Source organism: Scomber scombrus, chromosome 8, assembly GCF_963691925.1.
Source record: "Scomber scombrus chromosome 8, fScoSco1.1, whole genome shotgun sequence".
Taxonomy (NCBI): Eukaryota; Metazoa; Chordata; class Actinopteri; order Scombriformes; family Scombridae; genus Scomber; species Scomber scombrus.
In genome coordinates this window covers 12249551-12269873 of record NC_084977.1, presented here as the reverse complement: position 1 = coordinate 12269873, position 20323 = coordinate 12249551, and the positions used below count along the sequence as shown (strand labels likewise).

The window sequence follows — 20323 nt, the reverse complement described above, 5'->3', positions numbered from 1 at the left end:
TTTCACATGCCTGTAAACCGATACTCCCACTGATGCATGTTGCTATGGTGAAAAAACAACCTTACCACAGAGTCACAAAGACTATCTGGGACGCTGAAGTTATGTAGGTTAGTTAAAAAAAAATTAGCCCCCCAGTTGGTATGTTTGGAATCTTCAACTTTGGTACTTTAAGGTTTCTGTTTTTACTTTTGAATAAGAAAATGAGATAAACAAAACCTGTGATTTGATATAGTTATTCTCTGCTGGCACTTGTCACCCCTCCTCCACTCCTCTTCCTCTCCCCAGGTAAGGAGCATGGGGAGAACAGTTAGTGCTATTGGAGCTGCCACCTGAGAGCAAGAAAAAGGCGGGGCTGGAACATGTTGCACAATAATAAAGACAGAGAAAGGAGGGGCAAGTGGATGAAACAGGTGCACATTATGAAAAGCAGCTAAAGAATGGTAAAGAAAACAACCATGTTAATGTCTAGCTGTGGTCAGTGGAGCTTTGTGATTGATGGCTCTGCTATGTCACCTGCTTGCAAGTGTTGTCCAACGCTTAAAGACATCAACGGCAATCACTGCAGGTAAGTACATGACTCCTTTTTATGGATTGTATGTATTTTTTTATGAGTTGTTGCTTATGCTTCTTAACAGATACTGTGTACAATTTTACAAATAAAATTAGTTTTCATCTACTTATTGCCCAACAACCTGTAAAATATTGTGTGAAAAATTCTTGTGCTTATTAATCCGTTATGATTTTGTGTCTTGCAGGTTTATTGCAAATGGTCGGATCTGAACAATCTCGACTTTCTCTCACCAACGTTGCTCATGCAGCTTCCAGCAGAGATTCAACCAGAAAAACGTTGGTATATTTCTCAGTATTACATCATATGGAAAAAACAAGACATGGTTGCTTTCAGTTTACCATAGCAACATTTTGTTTATGCAATCAAAAGGTTAATTGAGGCCAGGTAAGATTTGTACAGGACTATAGAGGATTACTGAGGACTTTAAAGTCTCTTTTGATCAGCTCACTGATTTATGACCTTTTGTCTGTTATGCTGTGTAGGTTAGCATGGTAACGCAGTGTAATGAGTTATAAAGACTGACGAATGCATGTAAGAGGGGGACACAAGCGGTAGCCATGTTACTGTTGTCTCCTTCGTTTAGCACAATCTGAGTCTTCACCAAACATCTTGAGTCTCTTCAGCATCATGGTCCAGGAAAGTGATCAATCTGGTACGTCTCTTTTGTTCTCCATCCTTTCTTTCTTTTTTTCTTCACCTGTTTGTTGTCTGTCTGTTTACCTTTCTGTGTTTATTGAGATGCATCAGTGTTTTTCATTATTCATATCCACAAACACAAACTCACACATTTCAGCCTGCATGTGATTGTTGATCTTGATGTTGAATGTTCTCTTTAAGGGGATCATGTTTCTTCAGCAGATGCAGCTTCCTGACACACACACACACACACACACACACACACACACACACACACACACACACACACACACACACACACACACACACACACACACACACACACACACACAAACCCACACACACCCACACACACACACACGCATCTGTTGTCTGCTAATGAAAATGATACATTAAATCACTCTGTGCAAATGGTCTCTTAGTGCAGGACTAAGAGTCTGACTAACGTGTGTCTGACAGGCCTCACATGGGAGGTGAGGGCAAACAGCCGACACTATCACAAACACCATCAGAAGAAATCCTTTCTGTGCTTGCGCTGGGGCCGATATGCGGTGAGTGAGTCACAAATGTGCCAACTTCACTCCACATTGTAATCTCACTCCAGTGGGCGTGTGGATGCATTTAGAAACTGGTTGGTATATTGTGTTGATATGCACTGTATGTCTCCCTTCTGTTTCATTCTCTGTTGCTCTTCATGTGGGTTGCCAGGACAATTTGGTTCGCAGCTATAAGTACTCCCCCCTGACTTTCCTGCCCCTGACGCTGTTTGAACAGTTTCAGCGAACGGCCAATATCTACTTCCTCCTCATGGCGGTGTTGCAGGTCAGAAAAAGGCTCTGTCTTTGTCTACCCCCTTGTCTCTTGTGTTTTGACTTAAAAAAACATATATAATATATAATACATGATTGAGATGCCTCATTTTCCACTCTGACACCATTAATTCCTCTGTAAGGGTATCACATCAGCCTATTCGATGCTATATATATTGTGACAAAATTTAACTCCATTTACTACCTTTTGGTTTGGTATATTCTTTCTTACATAGGCCCACTTCTTAGTATTTGTGTATGTGTGTGTATACAGTAAGAATGACTCTGTTTCCTCTCCTACTGTGTGTATCCACGCTTCTATCTGCATTCCAGAGTGTCCCAGCCATCTCGTCCATTCCCTGGTACATTACCCTCATCCCGCTGCTCATGGTTCTCTCTGTGAGAGGGCTGAAAGACCTCATCAACGACATGGTGAGACCAGCAGTCACTCCCTCTTGCTCCTTCACTAAGCCTGGGGGAGTTCGGGAAAGGCAATCTCAATCCCTGACATGGCTGCTAGCTGAATGCAAGTGCTCTCACACAAATGTATGCGCTTAAATACAAATATACGACCGACCTCATGCATGCATTTAAACACTTGGCACTTAAGCACGTATGCACTCTTTTCTCTCCTTCATTGTCCTCATTGACTCCTTGTCCTCTCCTCATTGACAAAACCAGTCATCCCAGTAGCATTAATTTTCTCTCCTATCATTAAAGCTTTTCCTTTTTAAATGCAGGCGCGATGTTTTGCATGGAGAATTCTCTGGTTAAGTGCATCACTGAGTTACGGTCGTTAACAGCTCTGGGTGAAACGCTTGCTTGACCCCTCTCTATTGACTAATCATTTAGTGGAGGGTGTAAATCTCCCAGCTGGTGTCACTGTAGAGCCCCGTAATGGCGTTTCTCCTTTCTCCTTTCTCCTGTTCAACCTTTCATGGCCACCCTCACTCCCTCTCACATGCTCCCTGTCCATCACTCTTTTTCTCCATCCTTGTCACGCTTCTCAATCTCTTTCTCTCCCTCGTTTTCTTTTCTTCACTGGTCTGTCTTTCTCTCTCCATCTCTGTTCAAGGCAAGGAGACGCAGTGACTCTACGATTAACTCCCGACCCTGTGACGTACTCATCTCCCAGAGGTGAGGACAAAGACAGTGGGTTATTCTCCCAGGACTCAGTGCAGCCCCGGTTTGAAACAACCTTCTAATGAACCTCTAATGAAGTGTGAATGAGTGAATCCTTAGATGGTCCCTTTGTGTATTAGAGCAGGGCAAAAACACAGAGCATTTTCCACAAGACAAGCACTACGACCAACCTCTTGATGACTTCTTTGGATTTTTACCTCAGTCTGTTTTTGAGAATGTTTTATTCCAGGCATTATGTCTTCCCTTGTGGACTAATGGACAACTTTGTAAAATTATTAGCGCACAATAATCATCACTACAAAGAGTGGTGACTGCAAGAGAAACACAACCATAAAAATGGTGCATTGTCTTTAGCATTACAAGTATTAGTTTAGTTAAAGGCCTCACCAGAGATTCTTATTTTATGTCATTTAAAAGGTTTATTACGATGGATAAGAACTAAGTATTTCTTTTTTTCCAAACAAAATAGAATATACCCCATAGCCTTCATAGGCTCATATGTTTACATTGCTGGTGAAATCAAATATTTCACTGTGTCAAAAATGATTAATAACTTAAATGCAGTTGTTATGTAGTATAAGTCTTTTAGGAAATTCCAATCTTATGTTTAAAATTATAGTTGTGGAGTTATTTTGATGACTGATTTGTGTCTTTAATATGAAATATAGTAAAACATCACTGTTGATCTATGAAATGAACGTAATGTGGTTGTCCTCAAATTTAAGAGATCTGTGAAAAAATATGAAACGTATTTATCATATGAAACCCAAATGTTCACTCCTCATCTGTCTTCTGTCTCAGTTTCAGCGCAGCACAGTGGAAAGATCTACATGTGGGAGATGTTGTGCGGATCCACAAAGATCAAATCATCCCGGTGAGCTTAAAATGGAAATAAACAGCAAACTTCAAAATACATTTTGATTTTCGGTTGCTGTGGTACAATGAATCATTAATCACTTGTTGTTAAGCCTAGCTATAAAAGATATAATGATGTAGCATACAGTTTACATGGTATGCTACTTTATTACACTGCAGCATGCAGCATTTTCATTTTGAATTGTTTGAATAAAAGCTCTATTTCTTATTTCTTAGTTCTGTAACTCTTCAATTTGCCTGCTGTTTTATTTAGCTGTTTTCTCTCTCTCTCTTCCCAGGCCGACCTTCTCCTCCTGTGCAGTTCAGAGCCTCACAGTCTATGTTATGTTGAGACAGCAGACATCGATGGGTATGAAACTCCATCAGCCCAATGCATCTGTGCATTTACTGTTTGAGTTCAGTCTTTGAAAATTATAATATAATCATTGAAAGCATATACATGTTTGTATTGTGTGTGTGTGTGTGTGTGTGTGTGTGTGTGTGTGTGTGTGTGTGTGTGTGTGTGTGTGTGTGTGTGTGTGTGTGTGTGTGTGTGTGTGTGTGTGTGTGTGTGTGTGTGTGTGTGTGTGTGTGTGTGTGTGTGTGTGTGTGTTATTGTATATGGTAATAATAGACGTATAATAATAACAGTAGTATTAGTAGTTTTATATGTCTATTTTTTAAAAGTTACTACTACATTAATGTGTCATCAGAAATAAGTAAATTGACAAAAAGTTTTAACAGGTTATTGTGTTATTATGTTTCTGGTGAATGTATCAACTGTTTAGTGTTGACTCTGAAGTCCTGTCTTCATTTAGAGAGACTAACCTCAAGTACCGGCAAGCACTCGGTGCTACACACAATGAACTGACCGCTCACCCCTCAGAGGAGACACTCGCTACCTTTGATGGTGAATAAATGTTTTTATATGAGGAATACAAATTCCAAATCAGCTCATTTCAAAAAAGAGATAAAACAAGTCATACTTTTCATGTATACAGAGCAAATGCGACTGTTCATTTTTACAGGTGTTGTGGTCTGTGAGGAACCCAACGATCGCCTGTACACCTTCAGAGGCCAGCTTCACTGGAGAGGAGAGTGTTTTCTGCTGGACAACGAGCACATCCTCCTGAGGGGAACAGTCCTACGCAACACAGAGTTTGCCTACGGCCTGGCCATATACACTGGTATAGCTAGAAGACTATTCAAGTTTTAAAAAGGGAACATAGGGGTTTTTTTTCAGAAAAACTAATATCTTTTTTTTTTGTTTCCAGACCACCTATCCTCATTTAACCTTCAGCTGTGGCCTCTACTCACTTCAATGACACATTTTATTATGCTGAATGCATTATACTGCTAATTATGGACAGTGCTTAACTCTTGCAGATGTGTCTTAAATGTGGGTCTCTTAACATCTCACAGATGACAGGCTCTTCCTGTCTTTTAAGTGATCATTGATTGGGTATTACTGGACCAGGCAGAGGTGTCATGGATCTCACTTGTATGACCCTTTCAGTTCTGGTAAAGCAGATCAATAGATCAAATTCTGCCAGAGATGGGTTTTATACCATTTATCAGAGACTGTCTATCGGTGTGAACCCAGTTTGGCCTGATTATAACTGTAATGCTCCTCACACACAGCTGACATAGCCAACTTTGAATTAAGCATGATCAAGGTTAACATATACTTGTCACAGTGGTACTAAATTTGAATCAGTTCAGTTTCTGCCCCTGAACATTTCAAATACATGACACACATTCTCACTATTGTCATTTTAACAGCTCAGTGTCTTTCTGCAGTCTGTGTGAGATTGAGACAATATCACTGGAAAACATAATGTGTTACTTTATTGATCCCTGCGAGGGAAAATCTCTCTTACCCCTGACCTCTCCGCAGAGGGGTCAGATATCCCCGGAGCTGGTACAGATTCAGCATCTTGCTCAAGGGCACATAAGCAGATGCGCACTGACACAAGGGCTTGAGCTTTCACCCTCTGGCTGCAGGATGGTCTCCCATCTCGCTTGGCCAGCCTCCTGTAGTGATAGCATCTAATAGCTGCCTGTTCTCTACCAGGCGCAGACACCAAGATCCTGAGGAACTGTGGTAAACTGAAAGTGAAGAAGACTCAAACGGAAAAAGTTCTCAACAGAGTGGTGATCGGGGTGAGTGTGTAAAGGGTAGGAGGATGACAAGCATGAGACATTTTGTGGAGTTATTAAGAAGTGTTTGTGTCTGTGTTTCGGATCCTCAGATAGTCCTGTCCGTGCTGACGGCAGCACTCCTCCTTGCCATTGGCAGTGGCGTGTTTGCGAGTCAAGTCATGAGCCAGACGGACGCTCTGTCTGCTCTGGTGGTTAACGGCAATTCAGTCTACACAGGGTTCCTCGCCTACTGGAGCTACATCATCCTGCTCAGCCCGGCCATGCCCATAGCTCTCTACATCTCGTAAGTTCTATCTAAAATACAATACTGGGAAAATACACCAGTGTTGTGTAACTGTATGTGTGCTCCATGTGTGTGTGTGTCTGCAGGTTTGAGGTGATCCACACGGTCCACAGCCTGTTTATTGGCTGGGATATGGAGATGTATTGGCAGCAGGCCCACAAACATGCCCAGGCCAGGAATACATCTCTGAGCGAGGAGCTTGGCCAAGTAGGATACCTGCTGAGTGACAAAACTGGGACATTAACCCAGAACTGTCTACTCTTCAGACAGTGCTGCATAGCTGGAGAGATCTATGGTAACAATTAAAAAAAAAAAATTCAGCTGTCATAACTTAAATGTTTTATGATTTTCATCTTGGTAAAATGATTTACTATATGTAGAAAATACATTTAATGTGTAATTCACATTTTCCTCCTGAGAAAAAACAAAACAACAAACTGTTGGTGGAAATAAGGTGTCTAATTGCTTTTGAACAGCCGCATTGCCCCACACAAATAAAAACACAATGTTCTCTACTTCTCAACATGCTTCACCAACCATTTTCAATAGGATTTACTTCAAATTGTGGCCTTAATATTTTCTTAAAATACCTCTTTTAAGGACTTTAAGCAAGATCAATTGTAAAAAAAAAAAAAAAAAAAAAAAAGTATCTGGCTATAAAGATGAGACAAACATAATGAATTATAAACTTATTAATAGGTCAATAACTGTCACATTACTTAGCACAGTTAGTTTAAGAGAAAGAAATATGTCAAGATATAAACAGTAAACTGTACAATCCTGTATGTTTGTGTCCAACCCCATTCATAATAACAAAGTTGTGTTCTTTCTAATCAACAGAGTGATTTCTTCCTTAGTTATTTATTTAACAATAGAGGTTGATTTAAAAAAAAAAAGAAAAAGAAAAAAAGACTTGGCTTACAATGGAACAACGATCCCTTTTGGGAGGAGACTTCACATAAACCGCAGATGAAACTCGTTCCTCAAGAGAGAGAGACTTGATGAGACAACAGGAGAAACTTAACATGCTCATATCCAAGACTCTGTGCACTAAATATTTAACACAGGCTCTGCCCACAGAAGTCAAACTGTAATTGAAACCTTGTCAGACTCCCATTAACCATATGTCCTATGTCTGAGCCACTTCCTGGTTCAGACCATATGATGTGCGAATAACGTACACAGTAACATTTACTAATATTTTTTTTTTCTTTCTTTCTTTCTTTCTTTCTTTCTTTCTTTCTTTCTTTCTTTTACTACTCTTGATTTTTTTCTATTTATACAGGTGACGCATCAGTCAGGGCAGAAGACATAGAGGTAACATATGAATTCACTCTACTGTGTTTTTTCATGACCTCCTCTGATCAATTTCCTTAAGGAATTCTCCCCTCTCTCTTCAGCTCTGCACTCAGTTATTATTTCTGCTGCCATCAACATCCAATTTGATTTACGTTACTTTACGTTATATTACGTTACGTTACGTTACGTTACGTTACGTTACGTTACGTTACGTTACGTTACGTTACGAGTAGTATGATACTGCACTTTGTAATTTCAGTGTACAGTGATGCTTTTCCCCCTATGCGTGCAGCCCATGGACCTAAGCTGGAATCCTTTTTCCTGTGGTGATCTGTTCATGTCAGCTCCAAACCTGGTGGAGAAGCTCAGAGGACAACAGTGTCCACTCAGCAGACAGTTCCTCACTGCACTGGCTTTATGTCACACTGTCATGGCAGAGTGGAAGGAAGGTGAGAGAGAGACTAAGACACTGAGGCAGAAAATACTGATTGACCTCAGGGAGCACTACGATGAAACATCATGATTAATTTGATCATTCATTGTAGGATTATAGAATTAACTTGAATGTTTGTATGTTGTACTAAACCACTGGTCTGAATCTGATACAGTAACATGTATGCATGAAGTTACTGACCGGCACAATGCACCGATCCTCAAAAAAAACTTGTTTACTTCCACATTCCTCCAGAGGCTCCAGTTTACCAGGCTGCGTCCCCAGATGAGAAGGCTCTTGTTGGTGCTGCCAGGGAGCTGGGCTGGGTCTTCCTTTACCGGACAAGAGACTTCATTGTTGTCTCGGAGCTGGGTGTCACTCGGCAATATCAGCTGCTGGCACTGATAGACTTTACCAGCCAGAGAAGACGCATGTCTGTACTGGGTAAGAGCAGCCCTCTTAACACACATTCCTCTTTTCTGTTTGAATCACATAAGGTTTATATTAACATCATCTGGTCTCAACTGAATCCAAGTCTTTTATAATTCCACCTATGCTAAATCCTCCCTTGTCAACCTATCCACAGATTTTATGTTCTTTTCTTTCAGTACGGGAGCCAGAGGGTGGGTTGAAGCTGTACTGTAAGGGAGCTGACATAGTGATCCTGGAGAGACTGCAAAAGGACTGTCCACATCAGGAAAGGACTGAAACAGCTCTGGAGGTGAACTTGAATTTAGTATCCTCTTGTTTCCATATCAGCATTAAGTATTTCACACACAACTACAGTCTCTGTGATTTTTTTCATGCTTTAACTTCACAAAAGCCTTTGCCAACCAATAATCAATGATCAAGAGTGTCAAAAAAGGATTGAGACCGTGGTCTCCTGCTTACGTCTTACTGAGATAGCTGAGGTGTGCCTTTCAGGACTGAACTGTTTATCTCATGTATTCTTTGTCAATTCTGCCTGGTAAATAATGTGTAGCCTGTCAAATAATGTGTTAACTTATGTTCTGCTAGCTGTTTGCCCAGGCCTGTCTGAGGACTTTGTGTGTTGCGGTTCGATCTGTTCCTGAGGCATCATGGGAGCAGTGGAGTAAAACTCTGGCCCAGTCTGCTGCCATGGCGACCCGTGAACGTGAGGCGCTGCTGGAAAAGCTTTATGATCAAATGGAGAGAGAGCTGCAGGTGGGCTCCTCCTCCATTTGATTTAATGTATTTTTGTTGGGTTTTTTTCTTTGTTACAGCTGAGCAATGACACTGCATGAGAAATACAGTTTACACTTAAAATCTGTGTTGTGGTTAACAATCTCTTCCCATTAACTCTATCTTTATTTGTTTCCCCAAATTAAGTTGTACGTGTGCAAGAAGTAGTCTTTCAAGAAAATCTAACTTTAGATAGACTTTGACAGGATCTGTGCATTTTATTATGTTGTGTGTTTTAACATCATTAATATCATCTACTTGTCTCCTCGTTGCAGTCACTCCCGTATAAGATAAAGCAGAATTTTTGAAGTGAATACTTAAAAACAAATTCTAATTTTTATGATTTGTAGCTTCTGGGTGTGACAGCAATAGAGGACCGGCTTCAGGAGGGCGTTCCTGAGACTATTGCTCTGCTTCAGCAGGCTGGGCTTAAAGTATGGGTACTAACAGGGGACAAAAAAGGTATTATGACACTGAGTAGTGAGAGGGGTGATGCAACCCTTTTGTATTCTGTGCTTTAGCTATGTGAAAACAGGGATTTACTCTGATTTCTCTTTCTTTTCTGTTCCCTCCTGCTTTGTCCTTGTAGAGACTGCAGTGAATATTGGATATTCATGCAAACTACTGGATCCTGACACCAGATTACTGGAATGGCAGGAGCTGAGGTTAGCAATGATAAAAATACACAAATGGACACACACACACACACACACACACACACACACACACACACACACACACACACACACACACACACACACACACACACACAACCTCATATCATCTCATTGATCTCTGTGTTTTTCGGCCCTGCAGGCAGATACTCCAGTCCCCAGACCCAGGGGTCAGTTTCTTCAAGGCCAGACAGACAGAGCTGTGGGCTGTAGACAAGGAGACGACTGGAGCAAAGACTGCTGTGGTCCTTACTGGACCTGAGCTGGTAAACACTGGACTATGCAATAAATAGTTTACTCATATAATTTTCAAACATCAGAACAGAACATCTGTGGTCATGCAGTTTGCAAATGACTCTGACTTGAGACACCAGGTTGTTGATGTCAGAGAGTGTAAGAGGACATGTTTACATTGTAATATGGTATTAACCATAAATTATAATTATTTTAGCATGTATCAGTTTTTCCCTAAAAACAAACTTACTGGCAAAGATGCATCAAAACTTATTTTCTCAATCTTTTTCTGACTATGAGTGAGAGTCCTACACAAACACTAAACTATCTTTTAAAGTTGAAACTGGTTTGGTTATTTCATCAGATTTCTATCTATGCTGTTTTCTTTCTGCTTTTCTCACTGGTTTGAAGTCAGCGAGGCTCTGCTGTAGAAAGGTGATGTCTCATATTTCTGTGTACTAACTGAGGTGTTGACAGCCTTGTGGTTGTTTGCCTGTTTGCCAGGCCAGTGATCAAAAAACCGCATCATCAATATGAATAAATAATACCCAAAGATGTTTTTTCCAACCTTTAACTTCTATTGTTGCATTTTTAGTCATGAATATTTAAGGTTATAGAGAAATAGTTTGAAACCAAGTTTTTATGACCTTAAAACAAGATTTATACTAGGATATGTCCAAACTGTCGACAGAGACCCTGTCAGACGAATACAACCTAAAGTGAGCTGTTTGATGGTGTTGTGCCCCAGGCAGAGTTTGACCAGAGACCAGAATGGGGGGCCACATTCATGAGCCTGGCAGAAAAGTGTCAGTCTGTGTTGTGCTGTCGTGTAACACCTGGACAGAAGGCTGACATTGTCACATTGGTCAGGAAACACACCAGCTCAATCACCATGTCCATCGGGGATGGTGCCAATGATGTGAACATGATCAAAAGTAAGTTAAGGGAAAATATGATATAACGTGCATTTTTAGCTCTGAAGTGGAGATGAAACCTGATATTTATCAACATTTCTGCTTTCTGCAAATGCTTTTTTCATTTTGCCATACTGTGGTCTTTCCCCAACATCAGCGGCTCATGTTGGTGTTGGATTAACAGGAGTGGAGGGAGGTCAGGCAGTGCAGAATGCAGACTTTTCATTGTCCCAGTTCAGATTTCTGCAGAGGCTGCTACTGGTACATGGCTGCTGGTCCTACAGGCGTATTTCCCTCTTCCTGCGCTACTTTCTGTTTAAGACCTGCAGCTTTGCTCTTGTGCACATATGGTTCGGTTTCTTCAATGGCTACAGTGCTCAGGTTTGACACATGAATGAAATTGAATGATTTAGAGGATTCAAATTTAAACAGTTTATGCACCATCTGATCCTCTCTTGCAGTCTCTATATGAGACATGGTTCATCGCTCTCTACACTGTCTTCTACACAGCATCCCCAGTTATGTGCGTGGCCTTCTTTCAACAGGTGAGAGCATTTTAGCAATGGATGTTTTATGAACTAATCAGTCAGATAAAAATTTGTGTCATAATATTGCCACGTACCTCTTTGTGATGTAGGATGTGAGTGCAGAAGGCAGTCTGAAATGGCCTGAGCTGTACAAGTCTGGACAGAAGCAGGAGCTTTCCAGCCCTCTGGTTCTGTCAATGTCGCTGCTGTATGCTGTCTACTCATCGCTCATTCTCTTCTTCATCCCGTGTGGAGTCTTCTACAACTCAGCCTTCGAATACCAGACCATGGCAGTCACTGTCGCCATGGCAGCCACATTTACTGCCACCATTGAGGTTAGATTGAGGTTTTTAACAGATAAGTTAATTATTCTGACTTGTAATGGGAAAACAGAATGTAAAGAATTATTATTATTGCATAATTAAAAGGTGTTGCACACTGTATGAAATAACTACTAACACATATGTATGTCTGACAAGATATTACACCAATGGCATTAAAAAAACATTAGACAACATAATTATGCACACTGCACAATATTATCTATGGAAAACATTTTCTGTGGATGATAAACTTCACATTTAGATTTAAAAACAGTCAAGAATTTGGTCATTTAGAAATGATGTAATATACTTTGTACAAAGTGCAGATGGAGTAGCCATATGTTAGGCAAATTATAAGTATTAACATTCCTTTTTAGTCAAATAATAGCTTGCTCAGTTCTATGGTTGAACAAATCATCTGTATCGAAGAGATATTGGGTGGTGACCAACCAAAATGGATCTAGACCATTTAACTACAAGAACATTCAAATGAATTATTCGTTTTGCATTTATTTTACTGTCCAGTAAAAACAAGTATCTCAAATTTGGTGATTTTTTTTGTTTTTTAGATAAACTAAAAAAAGGAGTATTCATTTATGGCTTAAGGAAATCCACCCACTTCTGAAGCTAAATAAACAATTTAAAAATGTGTCTGAAAAATGCACTGTCAATGATGTCATCTATAAATCAAATGTATTCTTTACCATTGCCTCATTGATAACTACTATACTTTACCATACTGGCATGTACTACTGTCCTCTGATGACATGTGTTTCTGCTCGTCTGTCAGATTATACTGCTGACCAGGACCTGGACAAAGTACAATATAGCTTGTTTGTGTGTGTCTGTGCTGTTGTTCTTCATCTGCACCCGGATCACCCACGGCCGTGGCCTGTTTCTGAAATCACCCAGCGACTATCTCTTCCTCGGTACACTGATGCTCAACTATGTACACACTTATTCTCTTGGCAGGGGCCATTTTAACCTTGATTTAACTGAGATTAAGACACAATATATCAACATAACATGCAGCAAGCGATGTCCATCTGAATGTGTTTAATGTTGTTTTCTTTTGATCTGATAAAGTAAAGGATCAGGAACCATTGGTTGCTCTGTGTATTATTTCATCAGGTGTGTCTGAGCAGGCCTTCATCAATCCAGTTGTGTGGCTCACAGCTCTGCTCACTGCCTGGACAGCTGTTTTGCCCTCAGTGACCAGCCATGCCCTTAACGTCATCCTCACCATCCATGACAAACACAAGGTGAGACATGCATGTTTGTTTTTCTGTGACAAATAGGGAGAAACATAAAGATGCACCCTGTAAATAAATACTGTAATAATAAGAGTTGAGGGATCAATTTGCAAAACAATAGTTGACCTAAAACTGAAAACACTGATGTTCTCAACTGACCTAGGCTTTTTTGCAAAGAAAATATCCACTGAAACATTCATCTCAATCTCATCCAAACAACTGAATACAACAGAAGTGATTTTTACAGTTCTGTAAAATGTCTCTTAAGGAACTACAGCAGCCTCAGCCTGTTTTGGAGCCAATCAAAAGCAATATGGATTCAAAAGTCCACCAGTTACAAAATAGTCTATTGCATGTTTCCCATTCACTGAGATACTGAAGCTCCTTTTATAAGCATAAACAGTAATGGTAAATGGCCACTGATAACAGTCTTATCTGGATGTGATGTAGGTCCACAGCACCTCCTGTCAGCCACTGGAGCTAAACTCAAATTTTAGGAGAGGGATGTCTTGCCGCCGTTCCTCGTATGCCATGTCTCAGGAAGCGGGACCCAGACGCATTATCACCTCAGGGACCAGCATCCACCACACAGTGCCGACGGTGGATGAGAAGGTGACTGCAAGTAATAACCCCCACATACTGACTCACCATGCTGTGAAAAACCAAATGGAATATCAAATTGATGCATAATGACTGCCTAAACCTGTAATAGGGGAAAATATGTCACCTTAAATTGCTTCTGCGAGATAGAATTGAATAGATGTTATAATTCTGTACTTCAAACATGTATTTGTGGACACTTCTTAATCTTTTCTACACTACTATTTTCCAATAAAGCATATTGTACAATATACAATAAACACAATGTACCGTTAATCTTGTTTATTGTCTTTACAGAGACAGTTTACCACTGTATGAATATCTCTGATCTTTCTTGTGTGAGGCTGTTGTGGTAAAAATCTAATTTCCATCTGCGGGGGGGGGGGGGGGGGGGGGTCACAGGGGATTTCCTTTGAAGATCAAACCAAACACAATAAACCGACAGCACCGCTTTGTTTTACAATTGTTTTATTTGTTAATTTATTTCAAAACACGCAATTTACCCATATTATCCTTTTAAGTTTTTATTTTTCTGTAACAGTTATTACTCTGATTTTTTTCCTTCTCAAAAGTCTCAACTAGTGTGAAACTAAACGTCCTCCACAGGCTCTCCGGCTTCTGCAGTGGGAGGAGGGAAAAGAGGCTTTCTGACCAGATGTCGTGAGTGGGTTTATCCCTTGTTTCTGTGTGTCTGTGAGGGTTGAGGTGTGTGTGTTTGTGTGTAGAAATATACACCAGGACATGTACTGTATATGCATGTATGTGTGTGTTACATGTGTTAAGTGCAATAGGTGGAATGTCCACATGGCCGGTAAATCACAGGACCCGTAGAGCAGCACAGAGAGCTGAACATTGTCTTCTAGGTTTGGTAGCCAGATTGTCATACCTCTGATTTCATCTTTGGTTTGAGCAAACACTCTCAAAAGGCAGACTCACCCTCTCCAGCATGTGCCTGTGTCTGTTTGTGTGTCTGTCTGTCTGAGTGCAAAATAAGCCACCATCTCCAGACGACTTTGTAAACTTAAGAGTACAATGTAAGTGTCTTTGCATTGATTGTGGCCCTTCCTTGGCGCTGGGGACAAAGACAGTCGAACATTGTAGAAGAATGGAGCCATGAGTGGGGGAGGATCAGCTTGCAAACATCAACATGGACTCCATTTTGATGTCAATGGCAGTTTGGGGCATTCATGTAAAGCTGTACGACATCAGCGGCCTAGTCTGGTGCATCATGGAGCTCTGTAGTGCTCTTCTCTTCTCAGCCACTCTCTACTGTACCCTGAGTGACTGGGGTTGCTCATCCCACTGTGGGCCTATGGGAGCGGGTGGGGTGGGGGGTGTAAGGGGTCATGGAGGTCAAATTGTGAGTGGTAGTGTGTAAATGTTGAGGTGAGGTGAGGTGAGGGGAGGGGGTTGAGGGTTGTACACTCTGACCCAGCAGCAACGATTAAGATTGGGGGGGTCAGGTGTTTGCATAGTTCTCTGTGCAAAAGCCACCAACCGGAGCCATTTTTATTCCTCGCGGCTGGTTACATCATCATTAGATTAGCAGAAAATCGTGGTGGGTGATGGGAATTATGGTCTTTGCACCACAGCTCTTTTTTGTTATTGTTGTACTTCTGCAGTGCACCACACTGTGGCTGTGGGAGTGTAGGAGGTGAAAAGTGACAGGGGTGTGAGATGGGAATATTGGGTGGGAATTTATAAATGAGTCTATAATGAGTTTTGGGTTGAGTGTTGTGTAACTGCCATGTCGAGCAAACACTGCAGTCAGATTTGGCTGTGATGGGATGGAAGATGGATGTATCGGAGGGTGAGGGGGGGGTTTGGCGGTCGAGCACTACAAGTCTTCACGATTCAGAGAGCCTCTTTTCCCTTGATTTTATTCGTCCATCCTCCCCTTCCTCCTCCCCACTGGCCTGCCCTCTCTCTACCTTTTTTCTTGTTTTGAAACTGATTGTCTTCTACCATCACAAAGACACTTGGTTCTGATTGATTAACAGGTAACAGAAGAGGGAGAGCACAGTGTGACTGGGGGTGTCTACATCAGTCCCATTGGCAACATTCTATCCCACAGGGAAATGACACACATATGCTGTTTGACAGTAAATGCTGACGACATCTCAGGTCGGATGATCAGTTGCCACATGGTACTGCGGTTGGTTGGTCGGTCAGTCAGTAAGAAGTGGTTTTAAATTTTCGCATGACAAATATTGCAACCCATAGCAAAGGAACATAAGAAAGAAACACTTTGTCTTCCACAAAGGTACAAATGAACACACATACACAGATTGAAGAAAAGCATGTAGACAGACATACAGGTATATTCAAGGCCGCTCGCGCCTGTGTGTGTCCCTCTGATTAACTCCAAGTAAACAGCCCGTCTTTGGAAAAGCAAGACACACATTTCAGGACCCGAGTGAGGACCACAAGCTGAGGAATGAAGATTGAATGCTATTGATTGGGAGGAGAGGAGTTTGACCTCCCCCAGCACACACTGCCCCCTACTGTCTGGATTTATATACATCAAAGAAACATGGGGAAAGGGGAAGGGTTGCAACAACACATGCACACAACCAGTGAATCCAACAGTGACGGAAATTCTAAAAACAAGGACCCCTCCAACGCCTAAAACCCCAATCCTCCCACCCTTTCTTTTTTTTTTTTTTGGTAACCAAAATATCCCCCAACCCTCCTCCACCCACACCCAAGTCTTTCCTTCCTCCTCCTCTCCCCACAAAATCACAGGTCATTCCTGTTGGTTTCTATACAGTTATACAATATCCATGCACAAAAGAAAAAAGCGCACCTTCCTTTCAATAAAAGGTGCTGGTCTTTAATATTCTAAGAACATCAGGAGCACTTGAACACACCCAGGAACCTTCAAAAGTAACTGTGAAATTTTTTTTTCAGAGAAAAGACAACTTAAAGGCAGAAGAACGCTAACAATGAGTAAAAGGTTATTCCTCCTTTGGTTTATCATCAAATATTTGGTTTAAAATTCAGCCCAAATCATAGTTTTGTCATTTCTTCCTTTCTTTTTTTTTTTTTTTTTTATTTTCTTTTTGAACATACCTGCTTTGGAGAGAGCTTTTGAAACATCTGAACTGAGTAGCTCTTGCCCCTCTCTCTCTATTCGAGCCTTCTCTTCTGTCTCTTCTTTTCTCGTGTAACCCTCCACAGAAACATTCACAATGTCTTTTTCCTTTATGAAAACAGTAAGTACATGCCGTAGCAAAACAAAGAGAACGTACGAGAAAAATGAGCAAACAAAAGGAATTTAACAGTATAAAGCTTCAAGTCACAAGTTCCAAAACTAACTATCATAGTATCATAGTTTCATAATCATTGTTATCATTAGCAGTATTATTTTCAGTTTAAATTACATAAAGTTTACATGAAAGGTTTTGAGGTATTTCAGAATTAATTGTCAACACACGCCTACCGAGTCTTAGCACTAGCCAGGGGGAGAGGTCGACTGGACAGACGAGGTGGAGGGAGGAGAGAATTTGTGTCTATAAACTGTCAGTGAGTCTTCCACACTGTGCTCGCACGCAGTGGAGAGAGAAGAGAGAGACATTTAGTGGTAAGATATTAAAACTACAGCCCTCCGAGCGCTTAGAGCCTCTGCCTTTCTACCTCCCTCTTTCTCTGTTACACAAAAATATCTCTGATGTGAGAGAGGTAAAGCGGCTGAAGAGTATAAGCACACCGGGCAGGCGGAAAAGAAAAAACGCAAAGGCTGTGAGCTACTAGAAGATACAGTAACAAAGACTCTGACAGATTAAGGAGTAACATATAATTTTGTTTCAAATAAATAGTGTATAGAAAATGTTTTATAGACTTTCTACATGATAAAGTGCTTGTATTCTAGTGTATCAAGATGGAAAGTCAATATGGGAGAAAATGCTGACACAGCCCCCACTCTGTGTCCCTCTCTTTTGCCCCCCTTTCTGTCCATCCAATTATGGGTGCATTGTCTGTATGTGAGTGCATGTTTGTAAATGGGTGTGCAGCTTTATGCTGCGTGCATGTGTGTGTGTGTGTGTGTGTGTGTGTGTGTATGTATCCAGTGCAGTCCCACCCGTGGTTGAAGGGAAAAGGCACTCAACTCTGTCTGCAAGGCAGCCACCTCCTCCTATGTGGCACAAGCAGTCTGACTGCGCTGTTAGTAAGAACGTGTGTGTGTGTGTGTGTGTGTGTGTGTGTGTGTGTGTGTGTGTGTGTGTTGTCCGTGTGTCTGTCTGTAACAGTATTGGGCAAAGAGGGGGGGCTCTTTTATTTTTGGTTTGTGTCCCCCTAGGCAGTTTCAGACCGGTAGGCTGCAGTATCTTTGGTATTGGTGGCGGTTTCACAAACCACTCAGCTTAGTGAGGTAGCCACATTGGTTCTCACTACAAACAAATGTCATTTTGTCAGCCTAATACCTAGAGCTGAATCTAGCCATTTACCTATGCTCACTGAACTGTATACCACAAATCAATTTTTAGCTCATCTTCCTTTGGCGACTTTAACTCACTGCTTACAGCAACGTGAAGTTAGTCAGTACCTCCTGATCAACTCCTTGACAATGACCATCTCTTATCTAATCTGCACCGCTAATCTGACTACATTGTTGGAAATGCTACAGTTGCATCTTGAGACCATACAGATAACTATTGAGTCCCAACACTCCCCACCACCCCCACACCATCCATTAAAACACACTGAATCAGCTAGGACATTTGGAGGTCATGTTTTGTCCCCCACCATTTTACCCCATTTTTGGGGCTCAGCTTAAAGGGGGCTGAGAGTACCACAGTTCTGACATGAAATGCCAAAAGAGAGAAAACGTCCGTCATTTATTCTTCTGTTGAGCAGCTCCCTGTTTTTTCTTTTTTTTTCTCCCTTCTAATGGTAAATGTTTCATCCGAGTTTATATTCACATAGAATGCAAAAAAAGAAAAGAAAAGTCTTTCATTGGCCTCGGTCCTTGCATCCCACTTGTTTTTCCTTTTAAAAAGTCCTTCCTTTTTTGTTTTTGATTTATCAACAAGGTGCCTTACTTATGCACAACAGAGCACAATAGTAACAAGAAATAGAAACTTTGTGTCTATGGTACTAATTAAATACCCGCATCAATATAGAGAGGAAGAGAGAAAGAGAGGGGGCAATGGGGTTAGAGGGACAGAGGAGGTAGAGAACCAAAGAGAGAATGAGAGATTTTCTTCTGCTTCAGAATGTGTCCAGTTATGTGTTGGAGACTTGTTTTTGTATTTGTAACACATACTGTGTGTGTGGTATCTGTCATTTGAGGTTTGGTTATTGTATGCCTTAAAATCTGATTCTTTTTTTTTCTTTTTTTACTAAAAAAGTATATTTTAATTCAGTTAAAAGCTGATTGTTGGTTGCTATGGTACACACTGCCCGTCATCAGTGGGGCACACTGTAGCTATGTGTGAACCTAGTACCATATTCTCTGATTAGCATTAAGGCAGTAAGCATTGGCACTAATTATTGTAGCATTTTGACAGCTGAGTGTGGTGGTTAGCTTTGGGTTAGCTACTGATAACCCTTGTGTGGGAATAACCAAGAGATTTGGTTAGATTCACATCTGCTGAGAGATGGAATGGGTGAATGGGAAAATGGCGGCTCGAGGTTATGAAACTGTTGATTTGACAAAATATGAAGCCTCCCAAAATAATGGAAATGAAACCTCAGATGTGTCTGTCTCAGTATGCCTTTCTCTTACATTTGACTCTGTTGTACTTTCCTGCCCTCTTTGTGTCGTTTCTGTATTTGTATTTTGTGGATTCTTTAAGATTTTGGGTTGGCTAAACAAATCCCTGTCTTTGCTAAATCCCTGCGTTTTCAGTGTTTGGTTTAACCATCCCCCTCCTCGGGCTTCACCAGTGCTGGTTGGATGAGGAACAACAATAGGATAATGGTTGGCTATTGATCTGCCTTCAAAGAGCTGTGAGGGCCTGAATGTGTTGTGCCATGACTTTTCCTCAGCATCTAGTGGCTCTTCCCACCCTCTTCTCCCGCTCTGAACCCCCATGATCTGCTGGATGCAGGTCTCTGATGTCGACAGCTGGGGGCACTGTTGCTCTGCCAGCACAGGCAGGACCCAGGAGGGAGAGGTGTGCTGCTGCTGCTGCTGCTGCTGTTATGAGGCCTTTGTGTCCCCATCTCCATTGGGTTCCATGTGCTCCTCTTACATTCTGCTTTTCTTATGCAGCTGTAATGTAGTTGGCTGGATGCCTGTGCGTGTTGTTGTCGCTTGGTTCTCAGTTATTGATCAGAGGAAAAGCTCCCAGCAGAACAAAGAGCATGTCCAGACATCTCACCCACCTCTCCTGTTGGTCAGAGAAACACAGACTTGAGACTCAGGCTAAGAGTAACAATGACACGTCTCCCTACAGGC

At 41.3% G+C, this 20323-nt stretch overlaps 1 protein-coding gene across 1 annotated transcript; it reads left to right on the top strand.

Moving 5' to 3' along the window:
- The first annotated feature begins 437 nt into the window (after positions 1 to 437).
- On the top strand, positions 438 to 20282 carry atp8b3 (ATPase phospholipid transporting 8B3). The gene is made up of 30 exons (XM_062424255.1): positions 438 to 565; positions 756 to 769; positions 1667 to 1758; positions 1916 to 2029; positions 2350 to 2448; positions 3092 to 3153; positions 3961 to 4033; positions 4314 to 4384; positions 4833 to 4924; positions 5043 to 5201; positions 6089 to 6177; positions 6267 to 6460; positions 6547 to 6763; positions 8052 to 8208; positions 8448 to 8636; positions 8801 to 8913; positions 9210 to 9377; positions 9746 to 9857; positions 9985 to 10060; positions 10212 to 10335; positions 11052 to 11238; positions 11375 to 11598; positions 11679 to 11762; positions 11855 to 12079; positions 12858 to 12996; positions 13199 to 13329; positions 13771 to 13942; positions 14493 to 14580; positions 19974 to 20039; positions 20138 to 20282. Exons 1-30 carry the CDS (start codon positions 438 to 440, stop codon positions 20280 to 20282), a joined length of 3804 nt encoding a protein of 1267 aa, XP_062280239.1.
- Positions 20283 to 20323: the final 41 nt, after the last annotated feature.

Excerpts from the sequence above, each read along its gene's own strand:
- atp8b3 (XM_062424255.1), top strand. The coding sequence starts at position 438 with ATGGTAAAGAAAACAACCATGTTAATGTCTAGCTGTGGTCAGTGGAGC. Across the intron at positions 3,154-3,960 it reads GACGTACTCATCTCCCAGAG|TTTCAGCGCAGCACAGTGGA; the intron begins GTGAGGACAAAG and ends CTTCTGTCTCAG. Across the intron at positions 11,239-11,374 it reads TGATGTGAACATGATCAAAA|CGGCTCATGTTGGTGTTGGA; the intron begins GTAAGTTAAGGG and ends CCCCAACATCAG.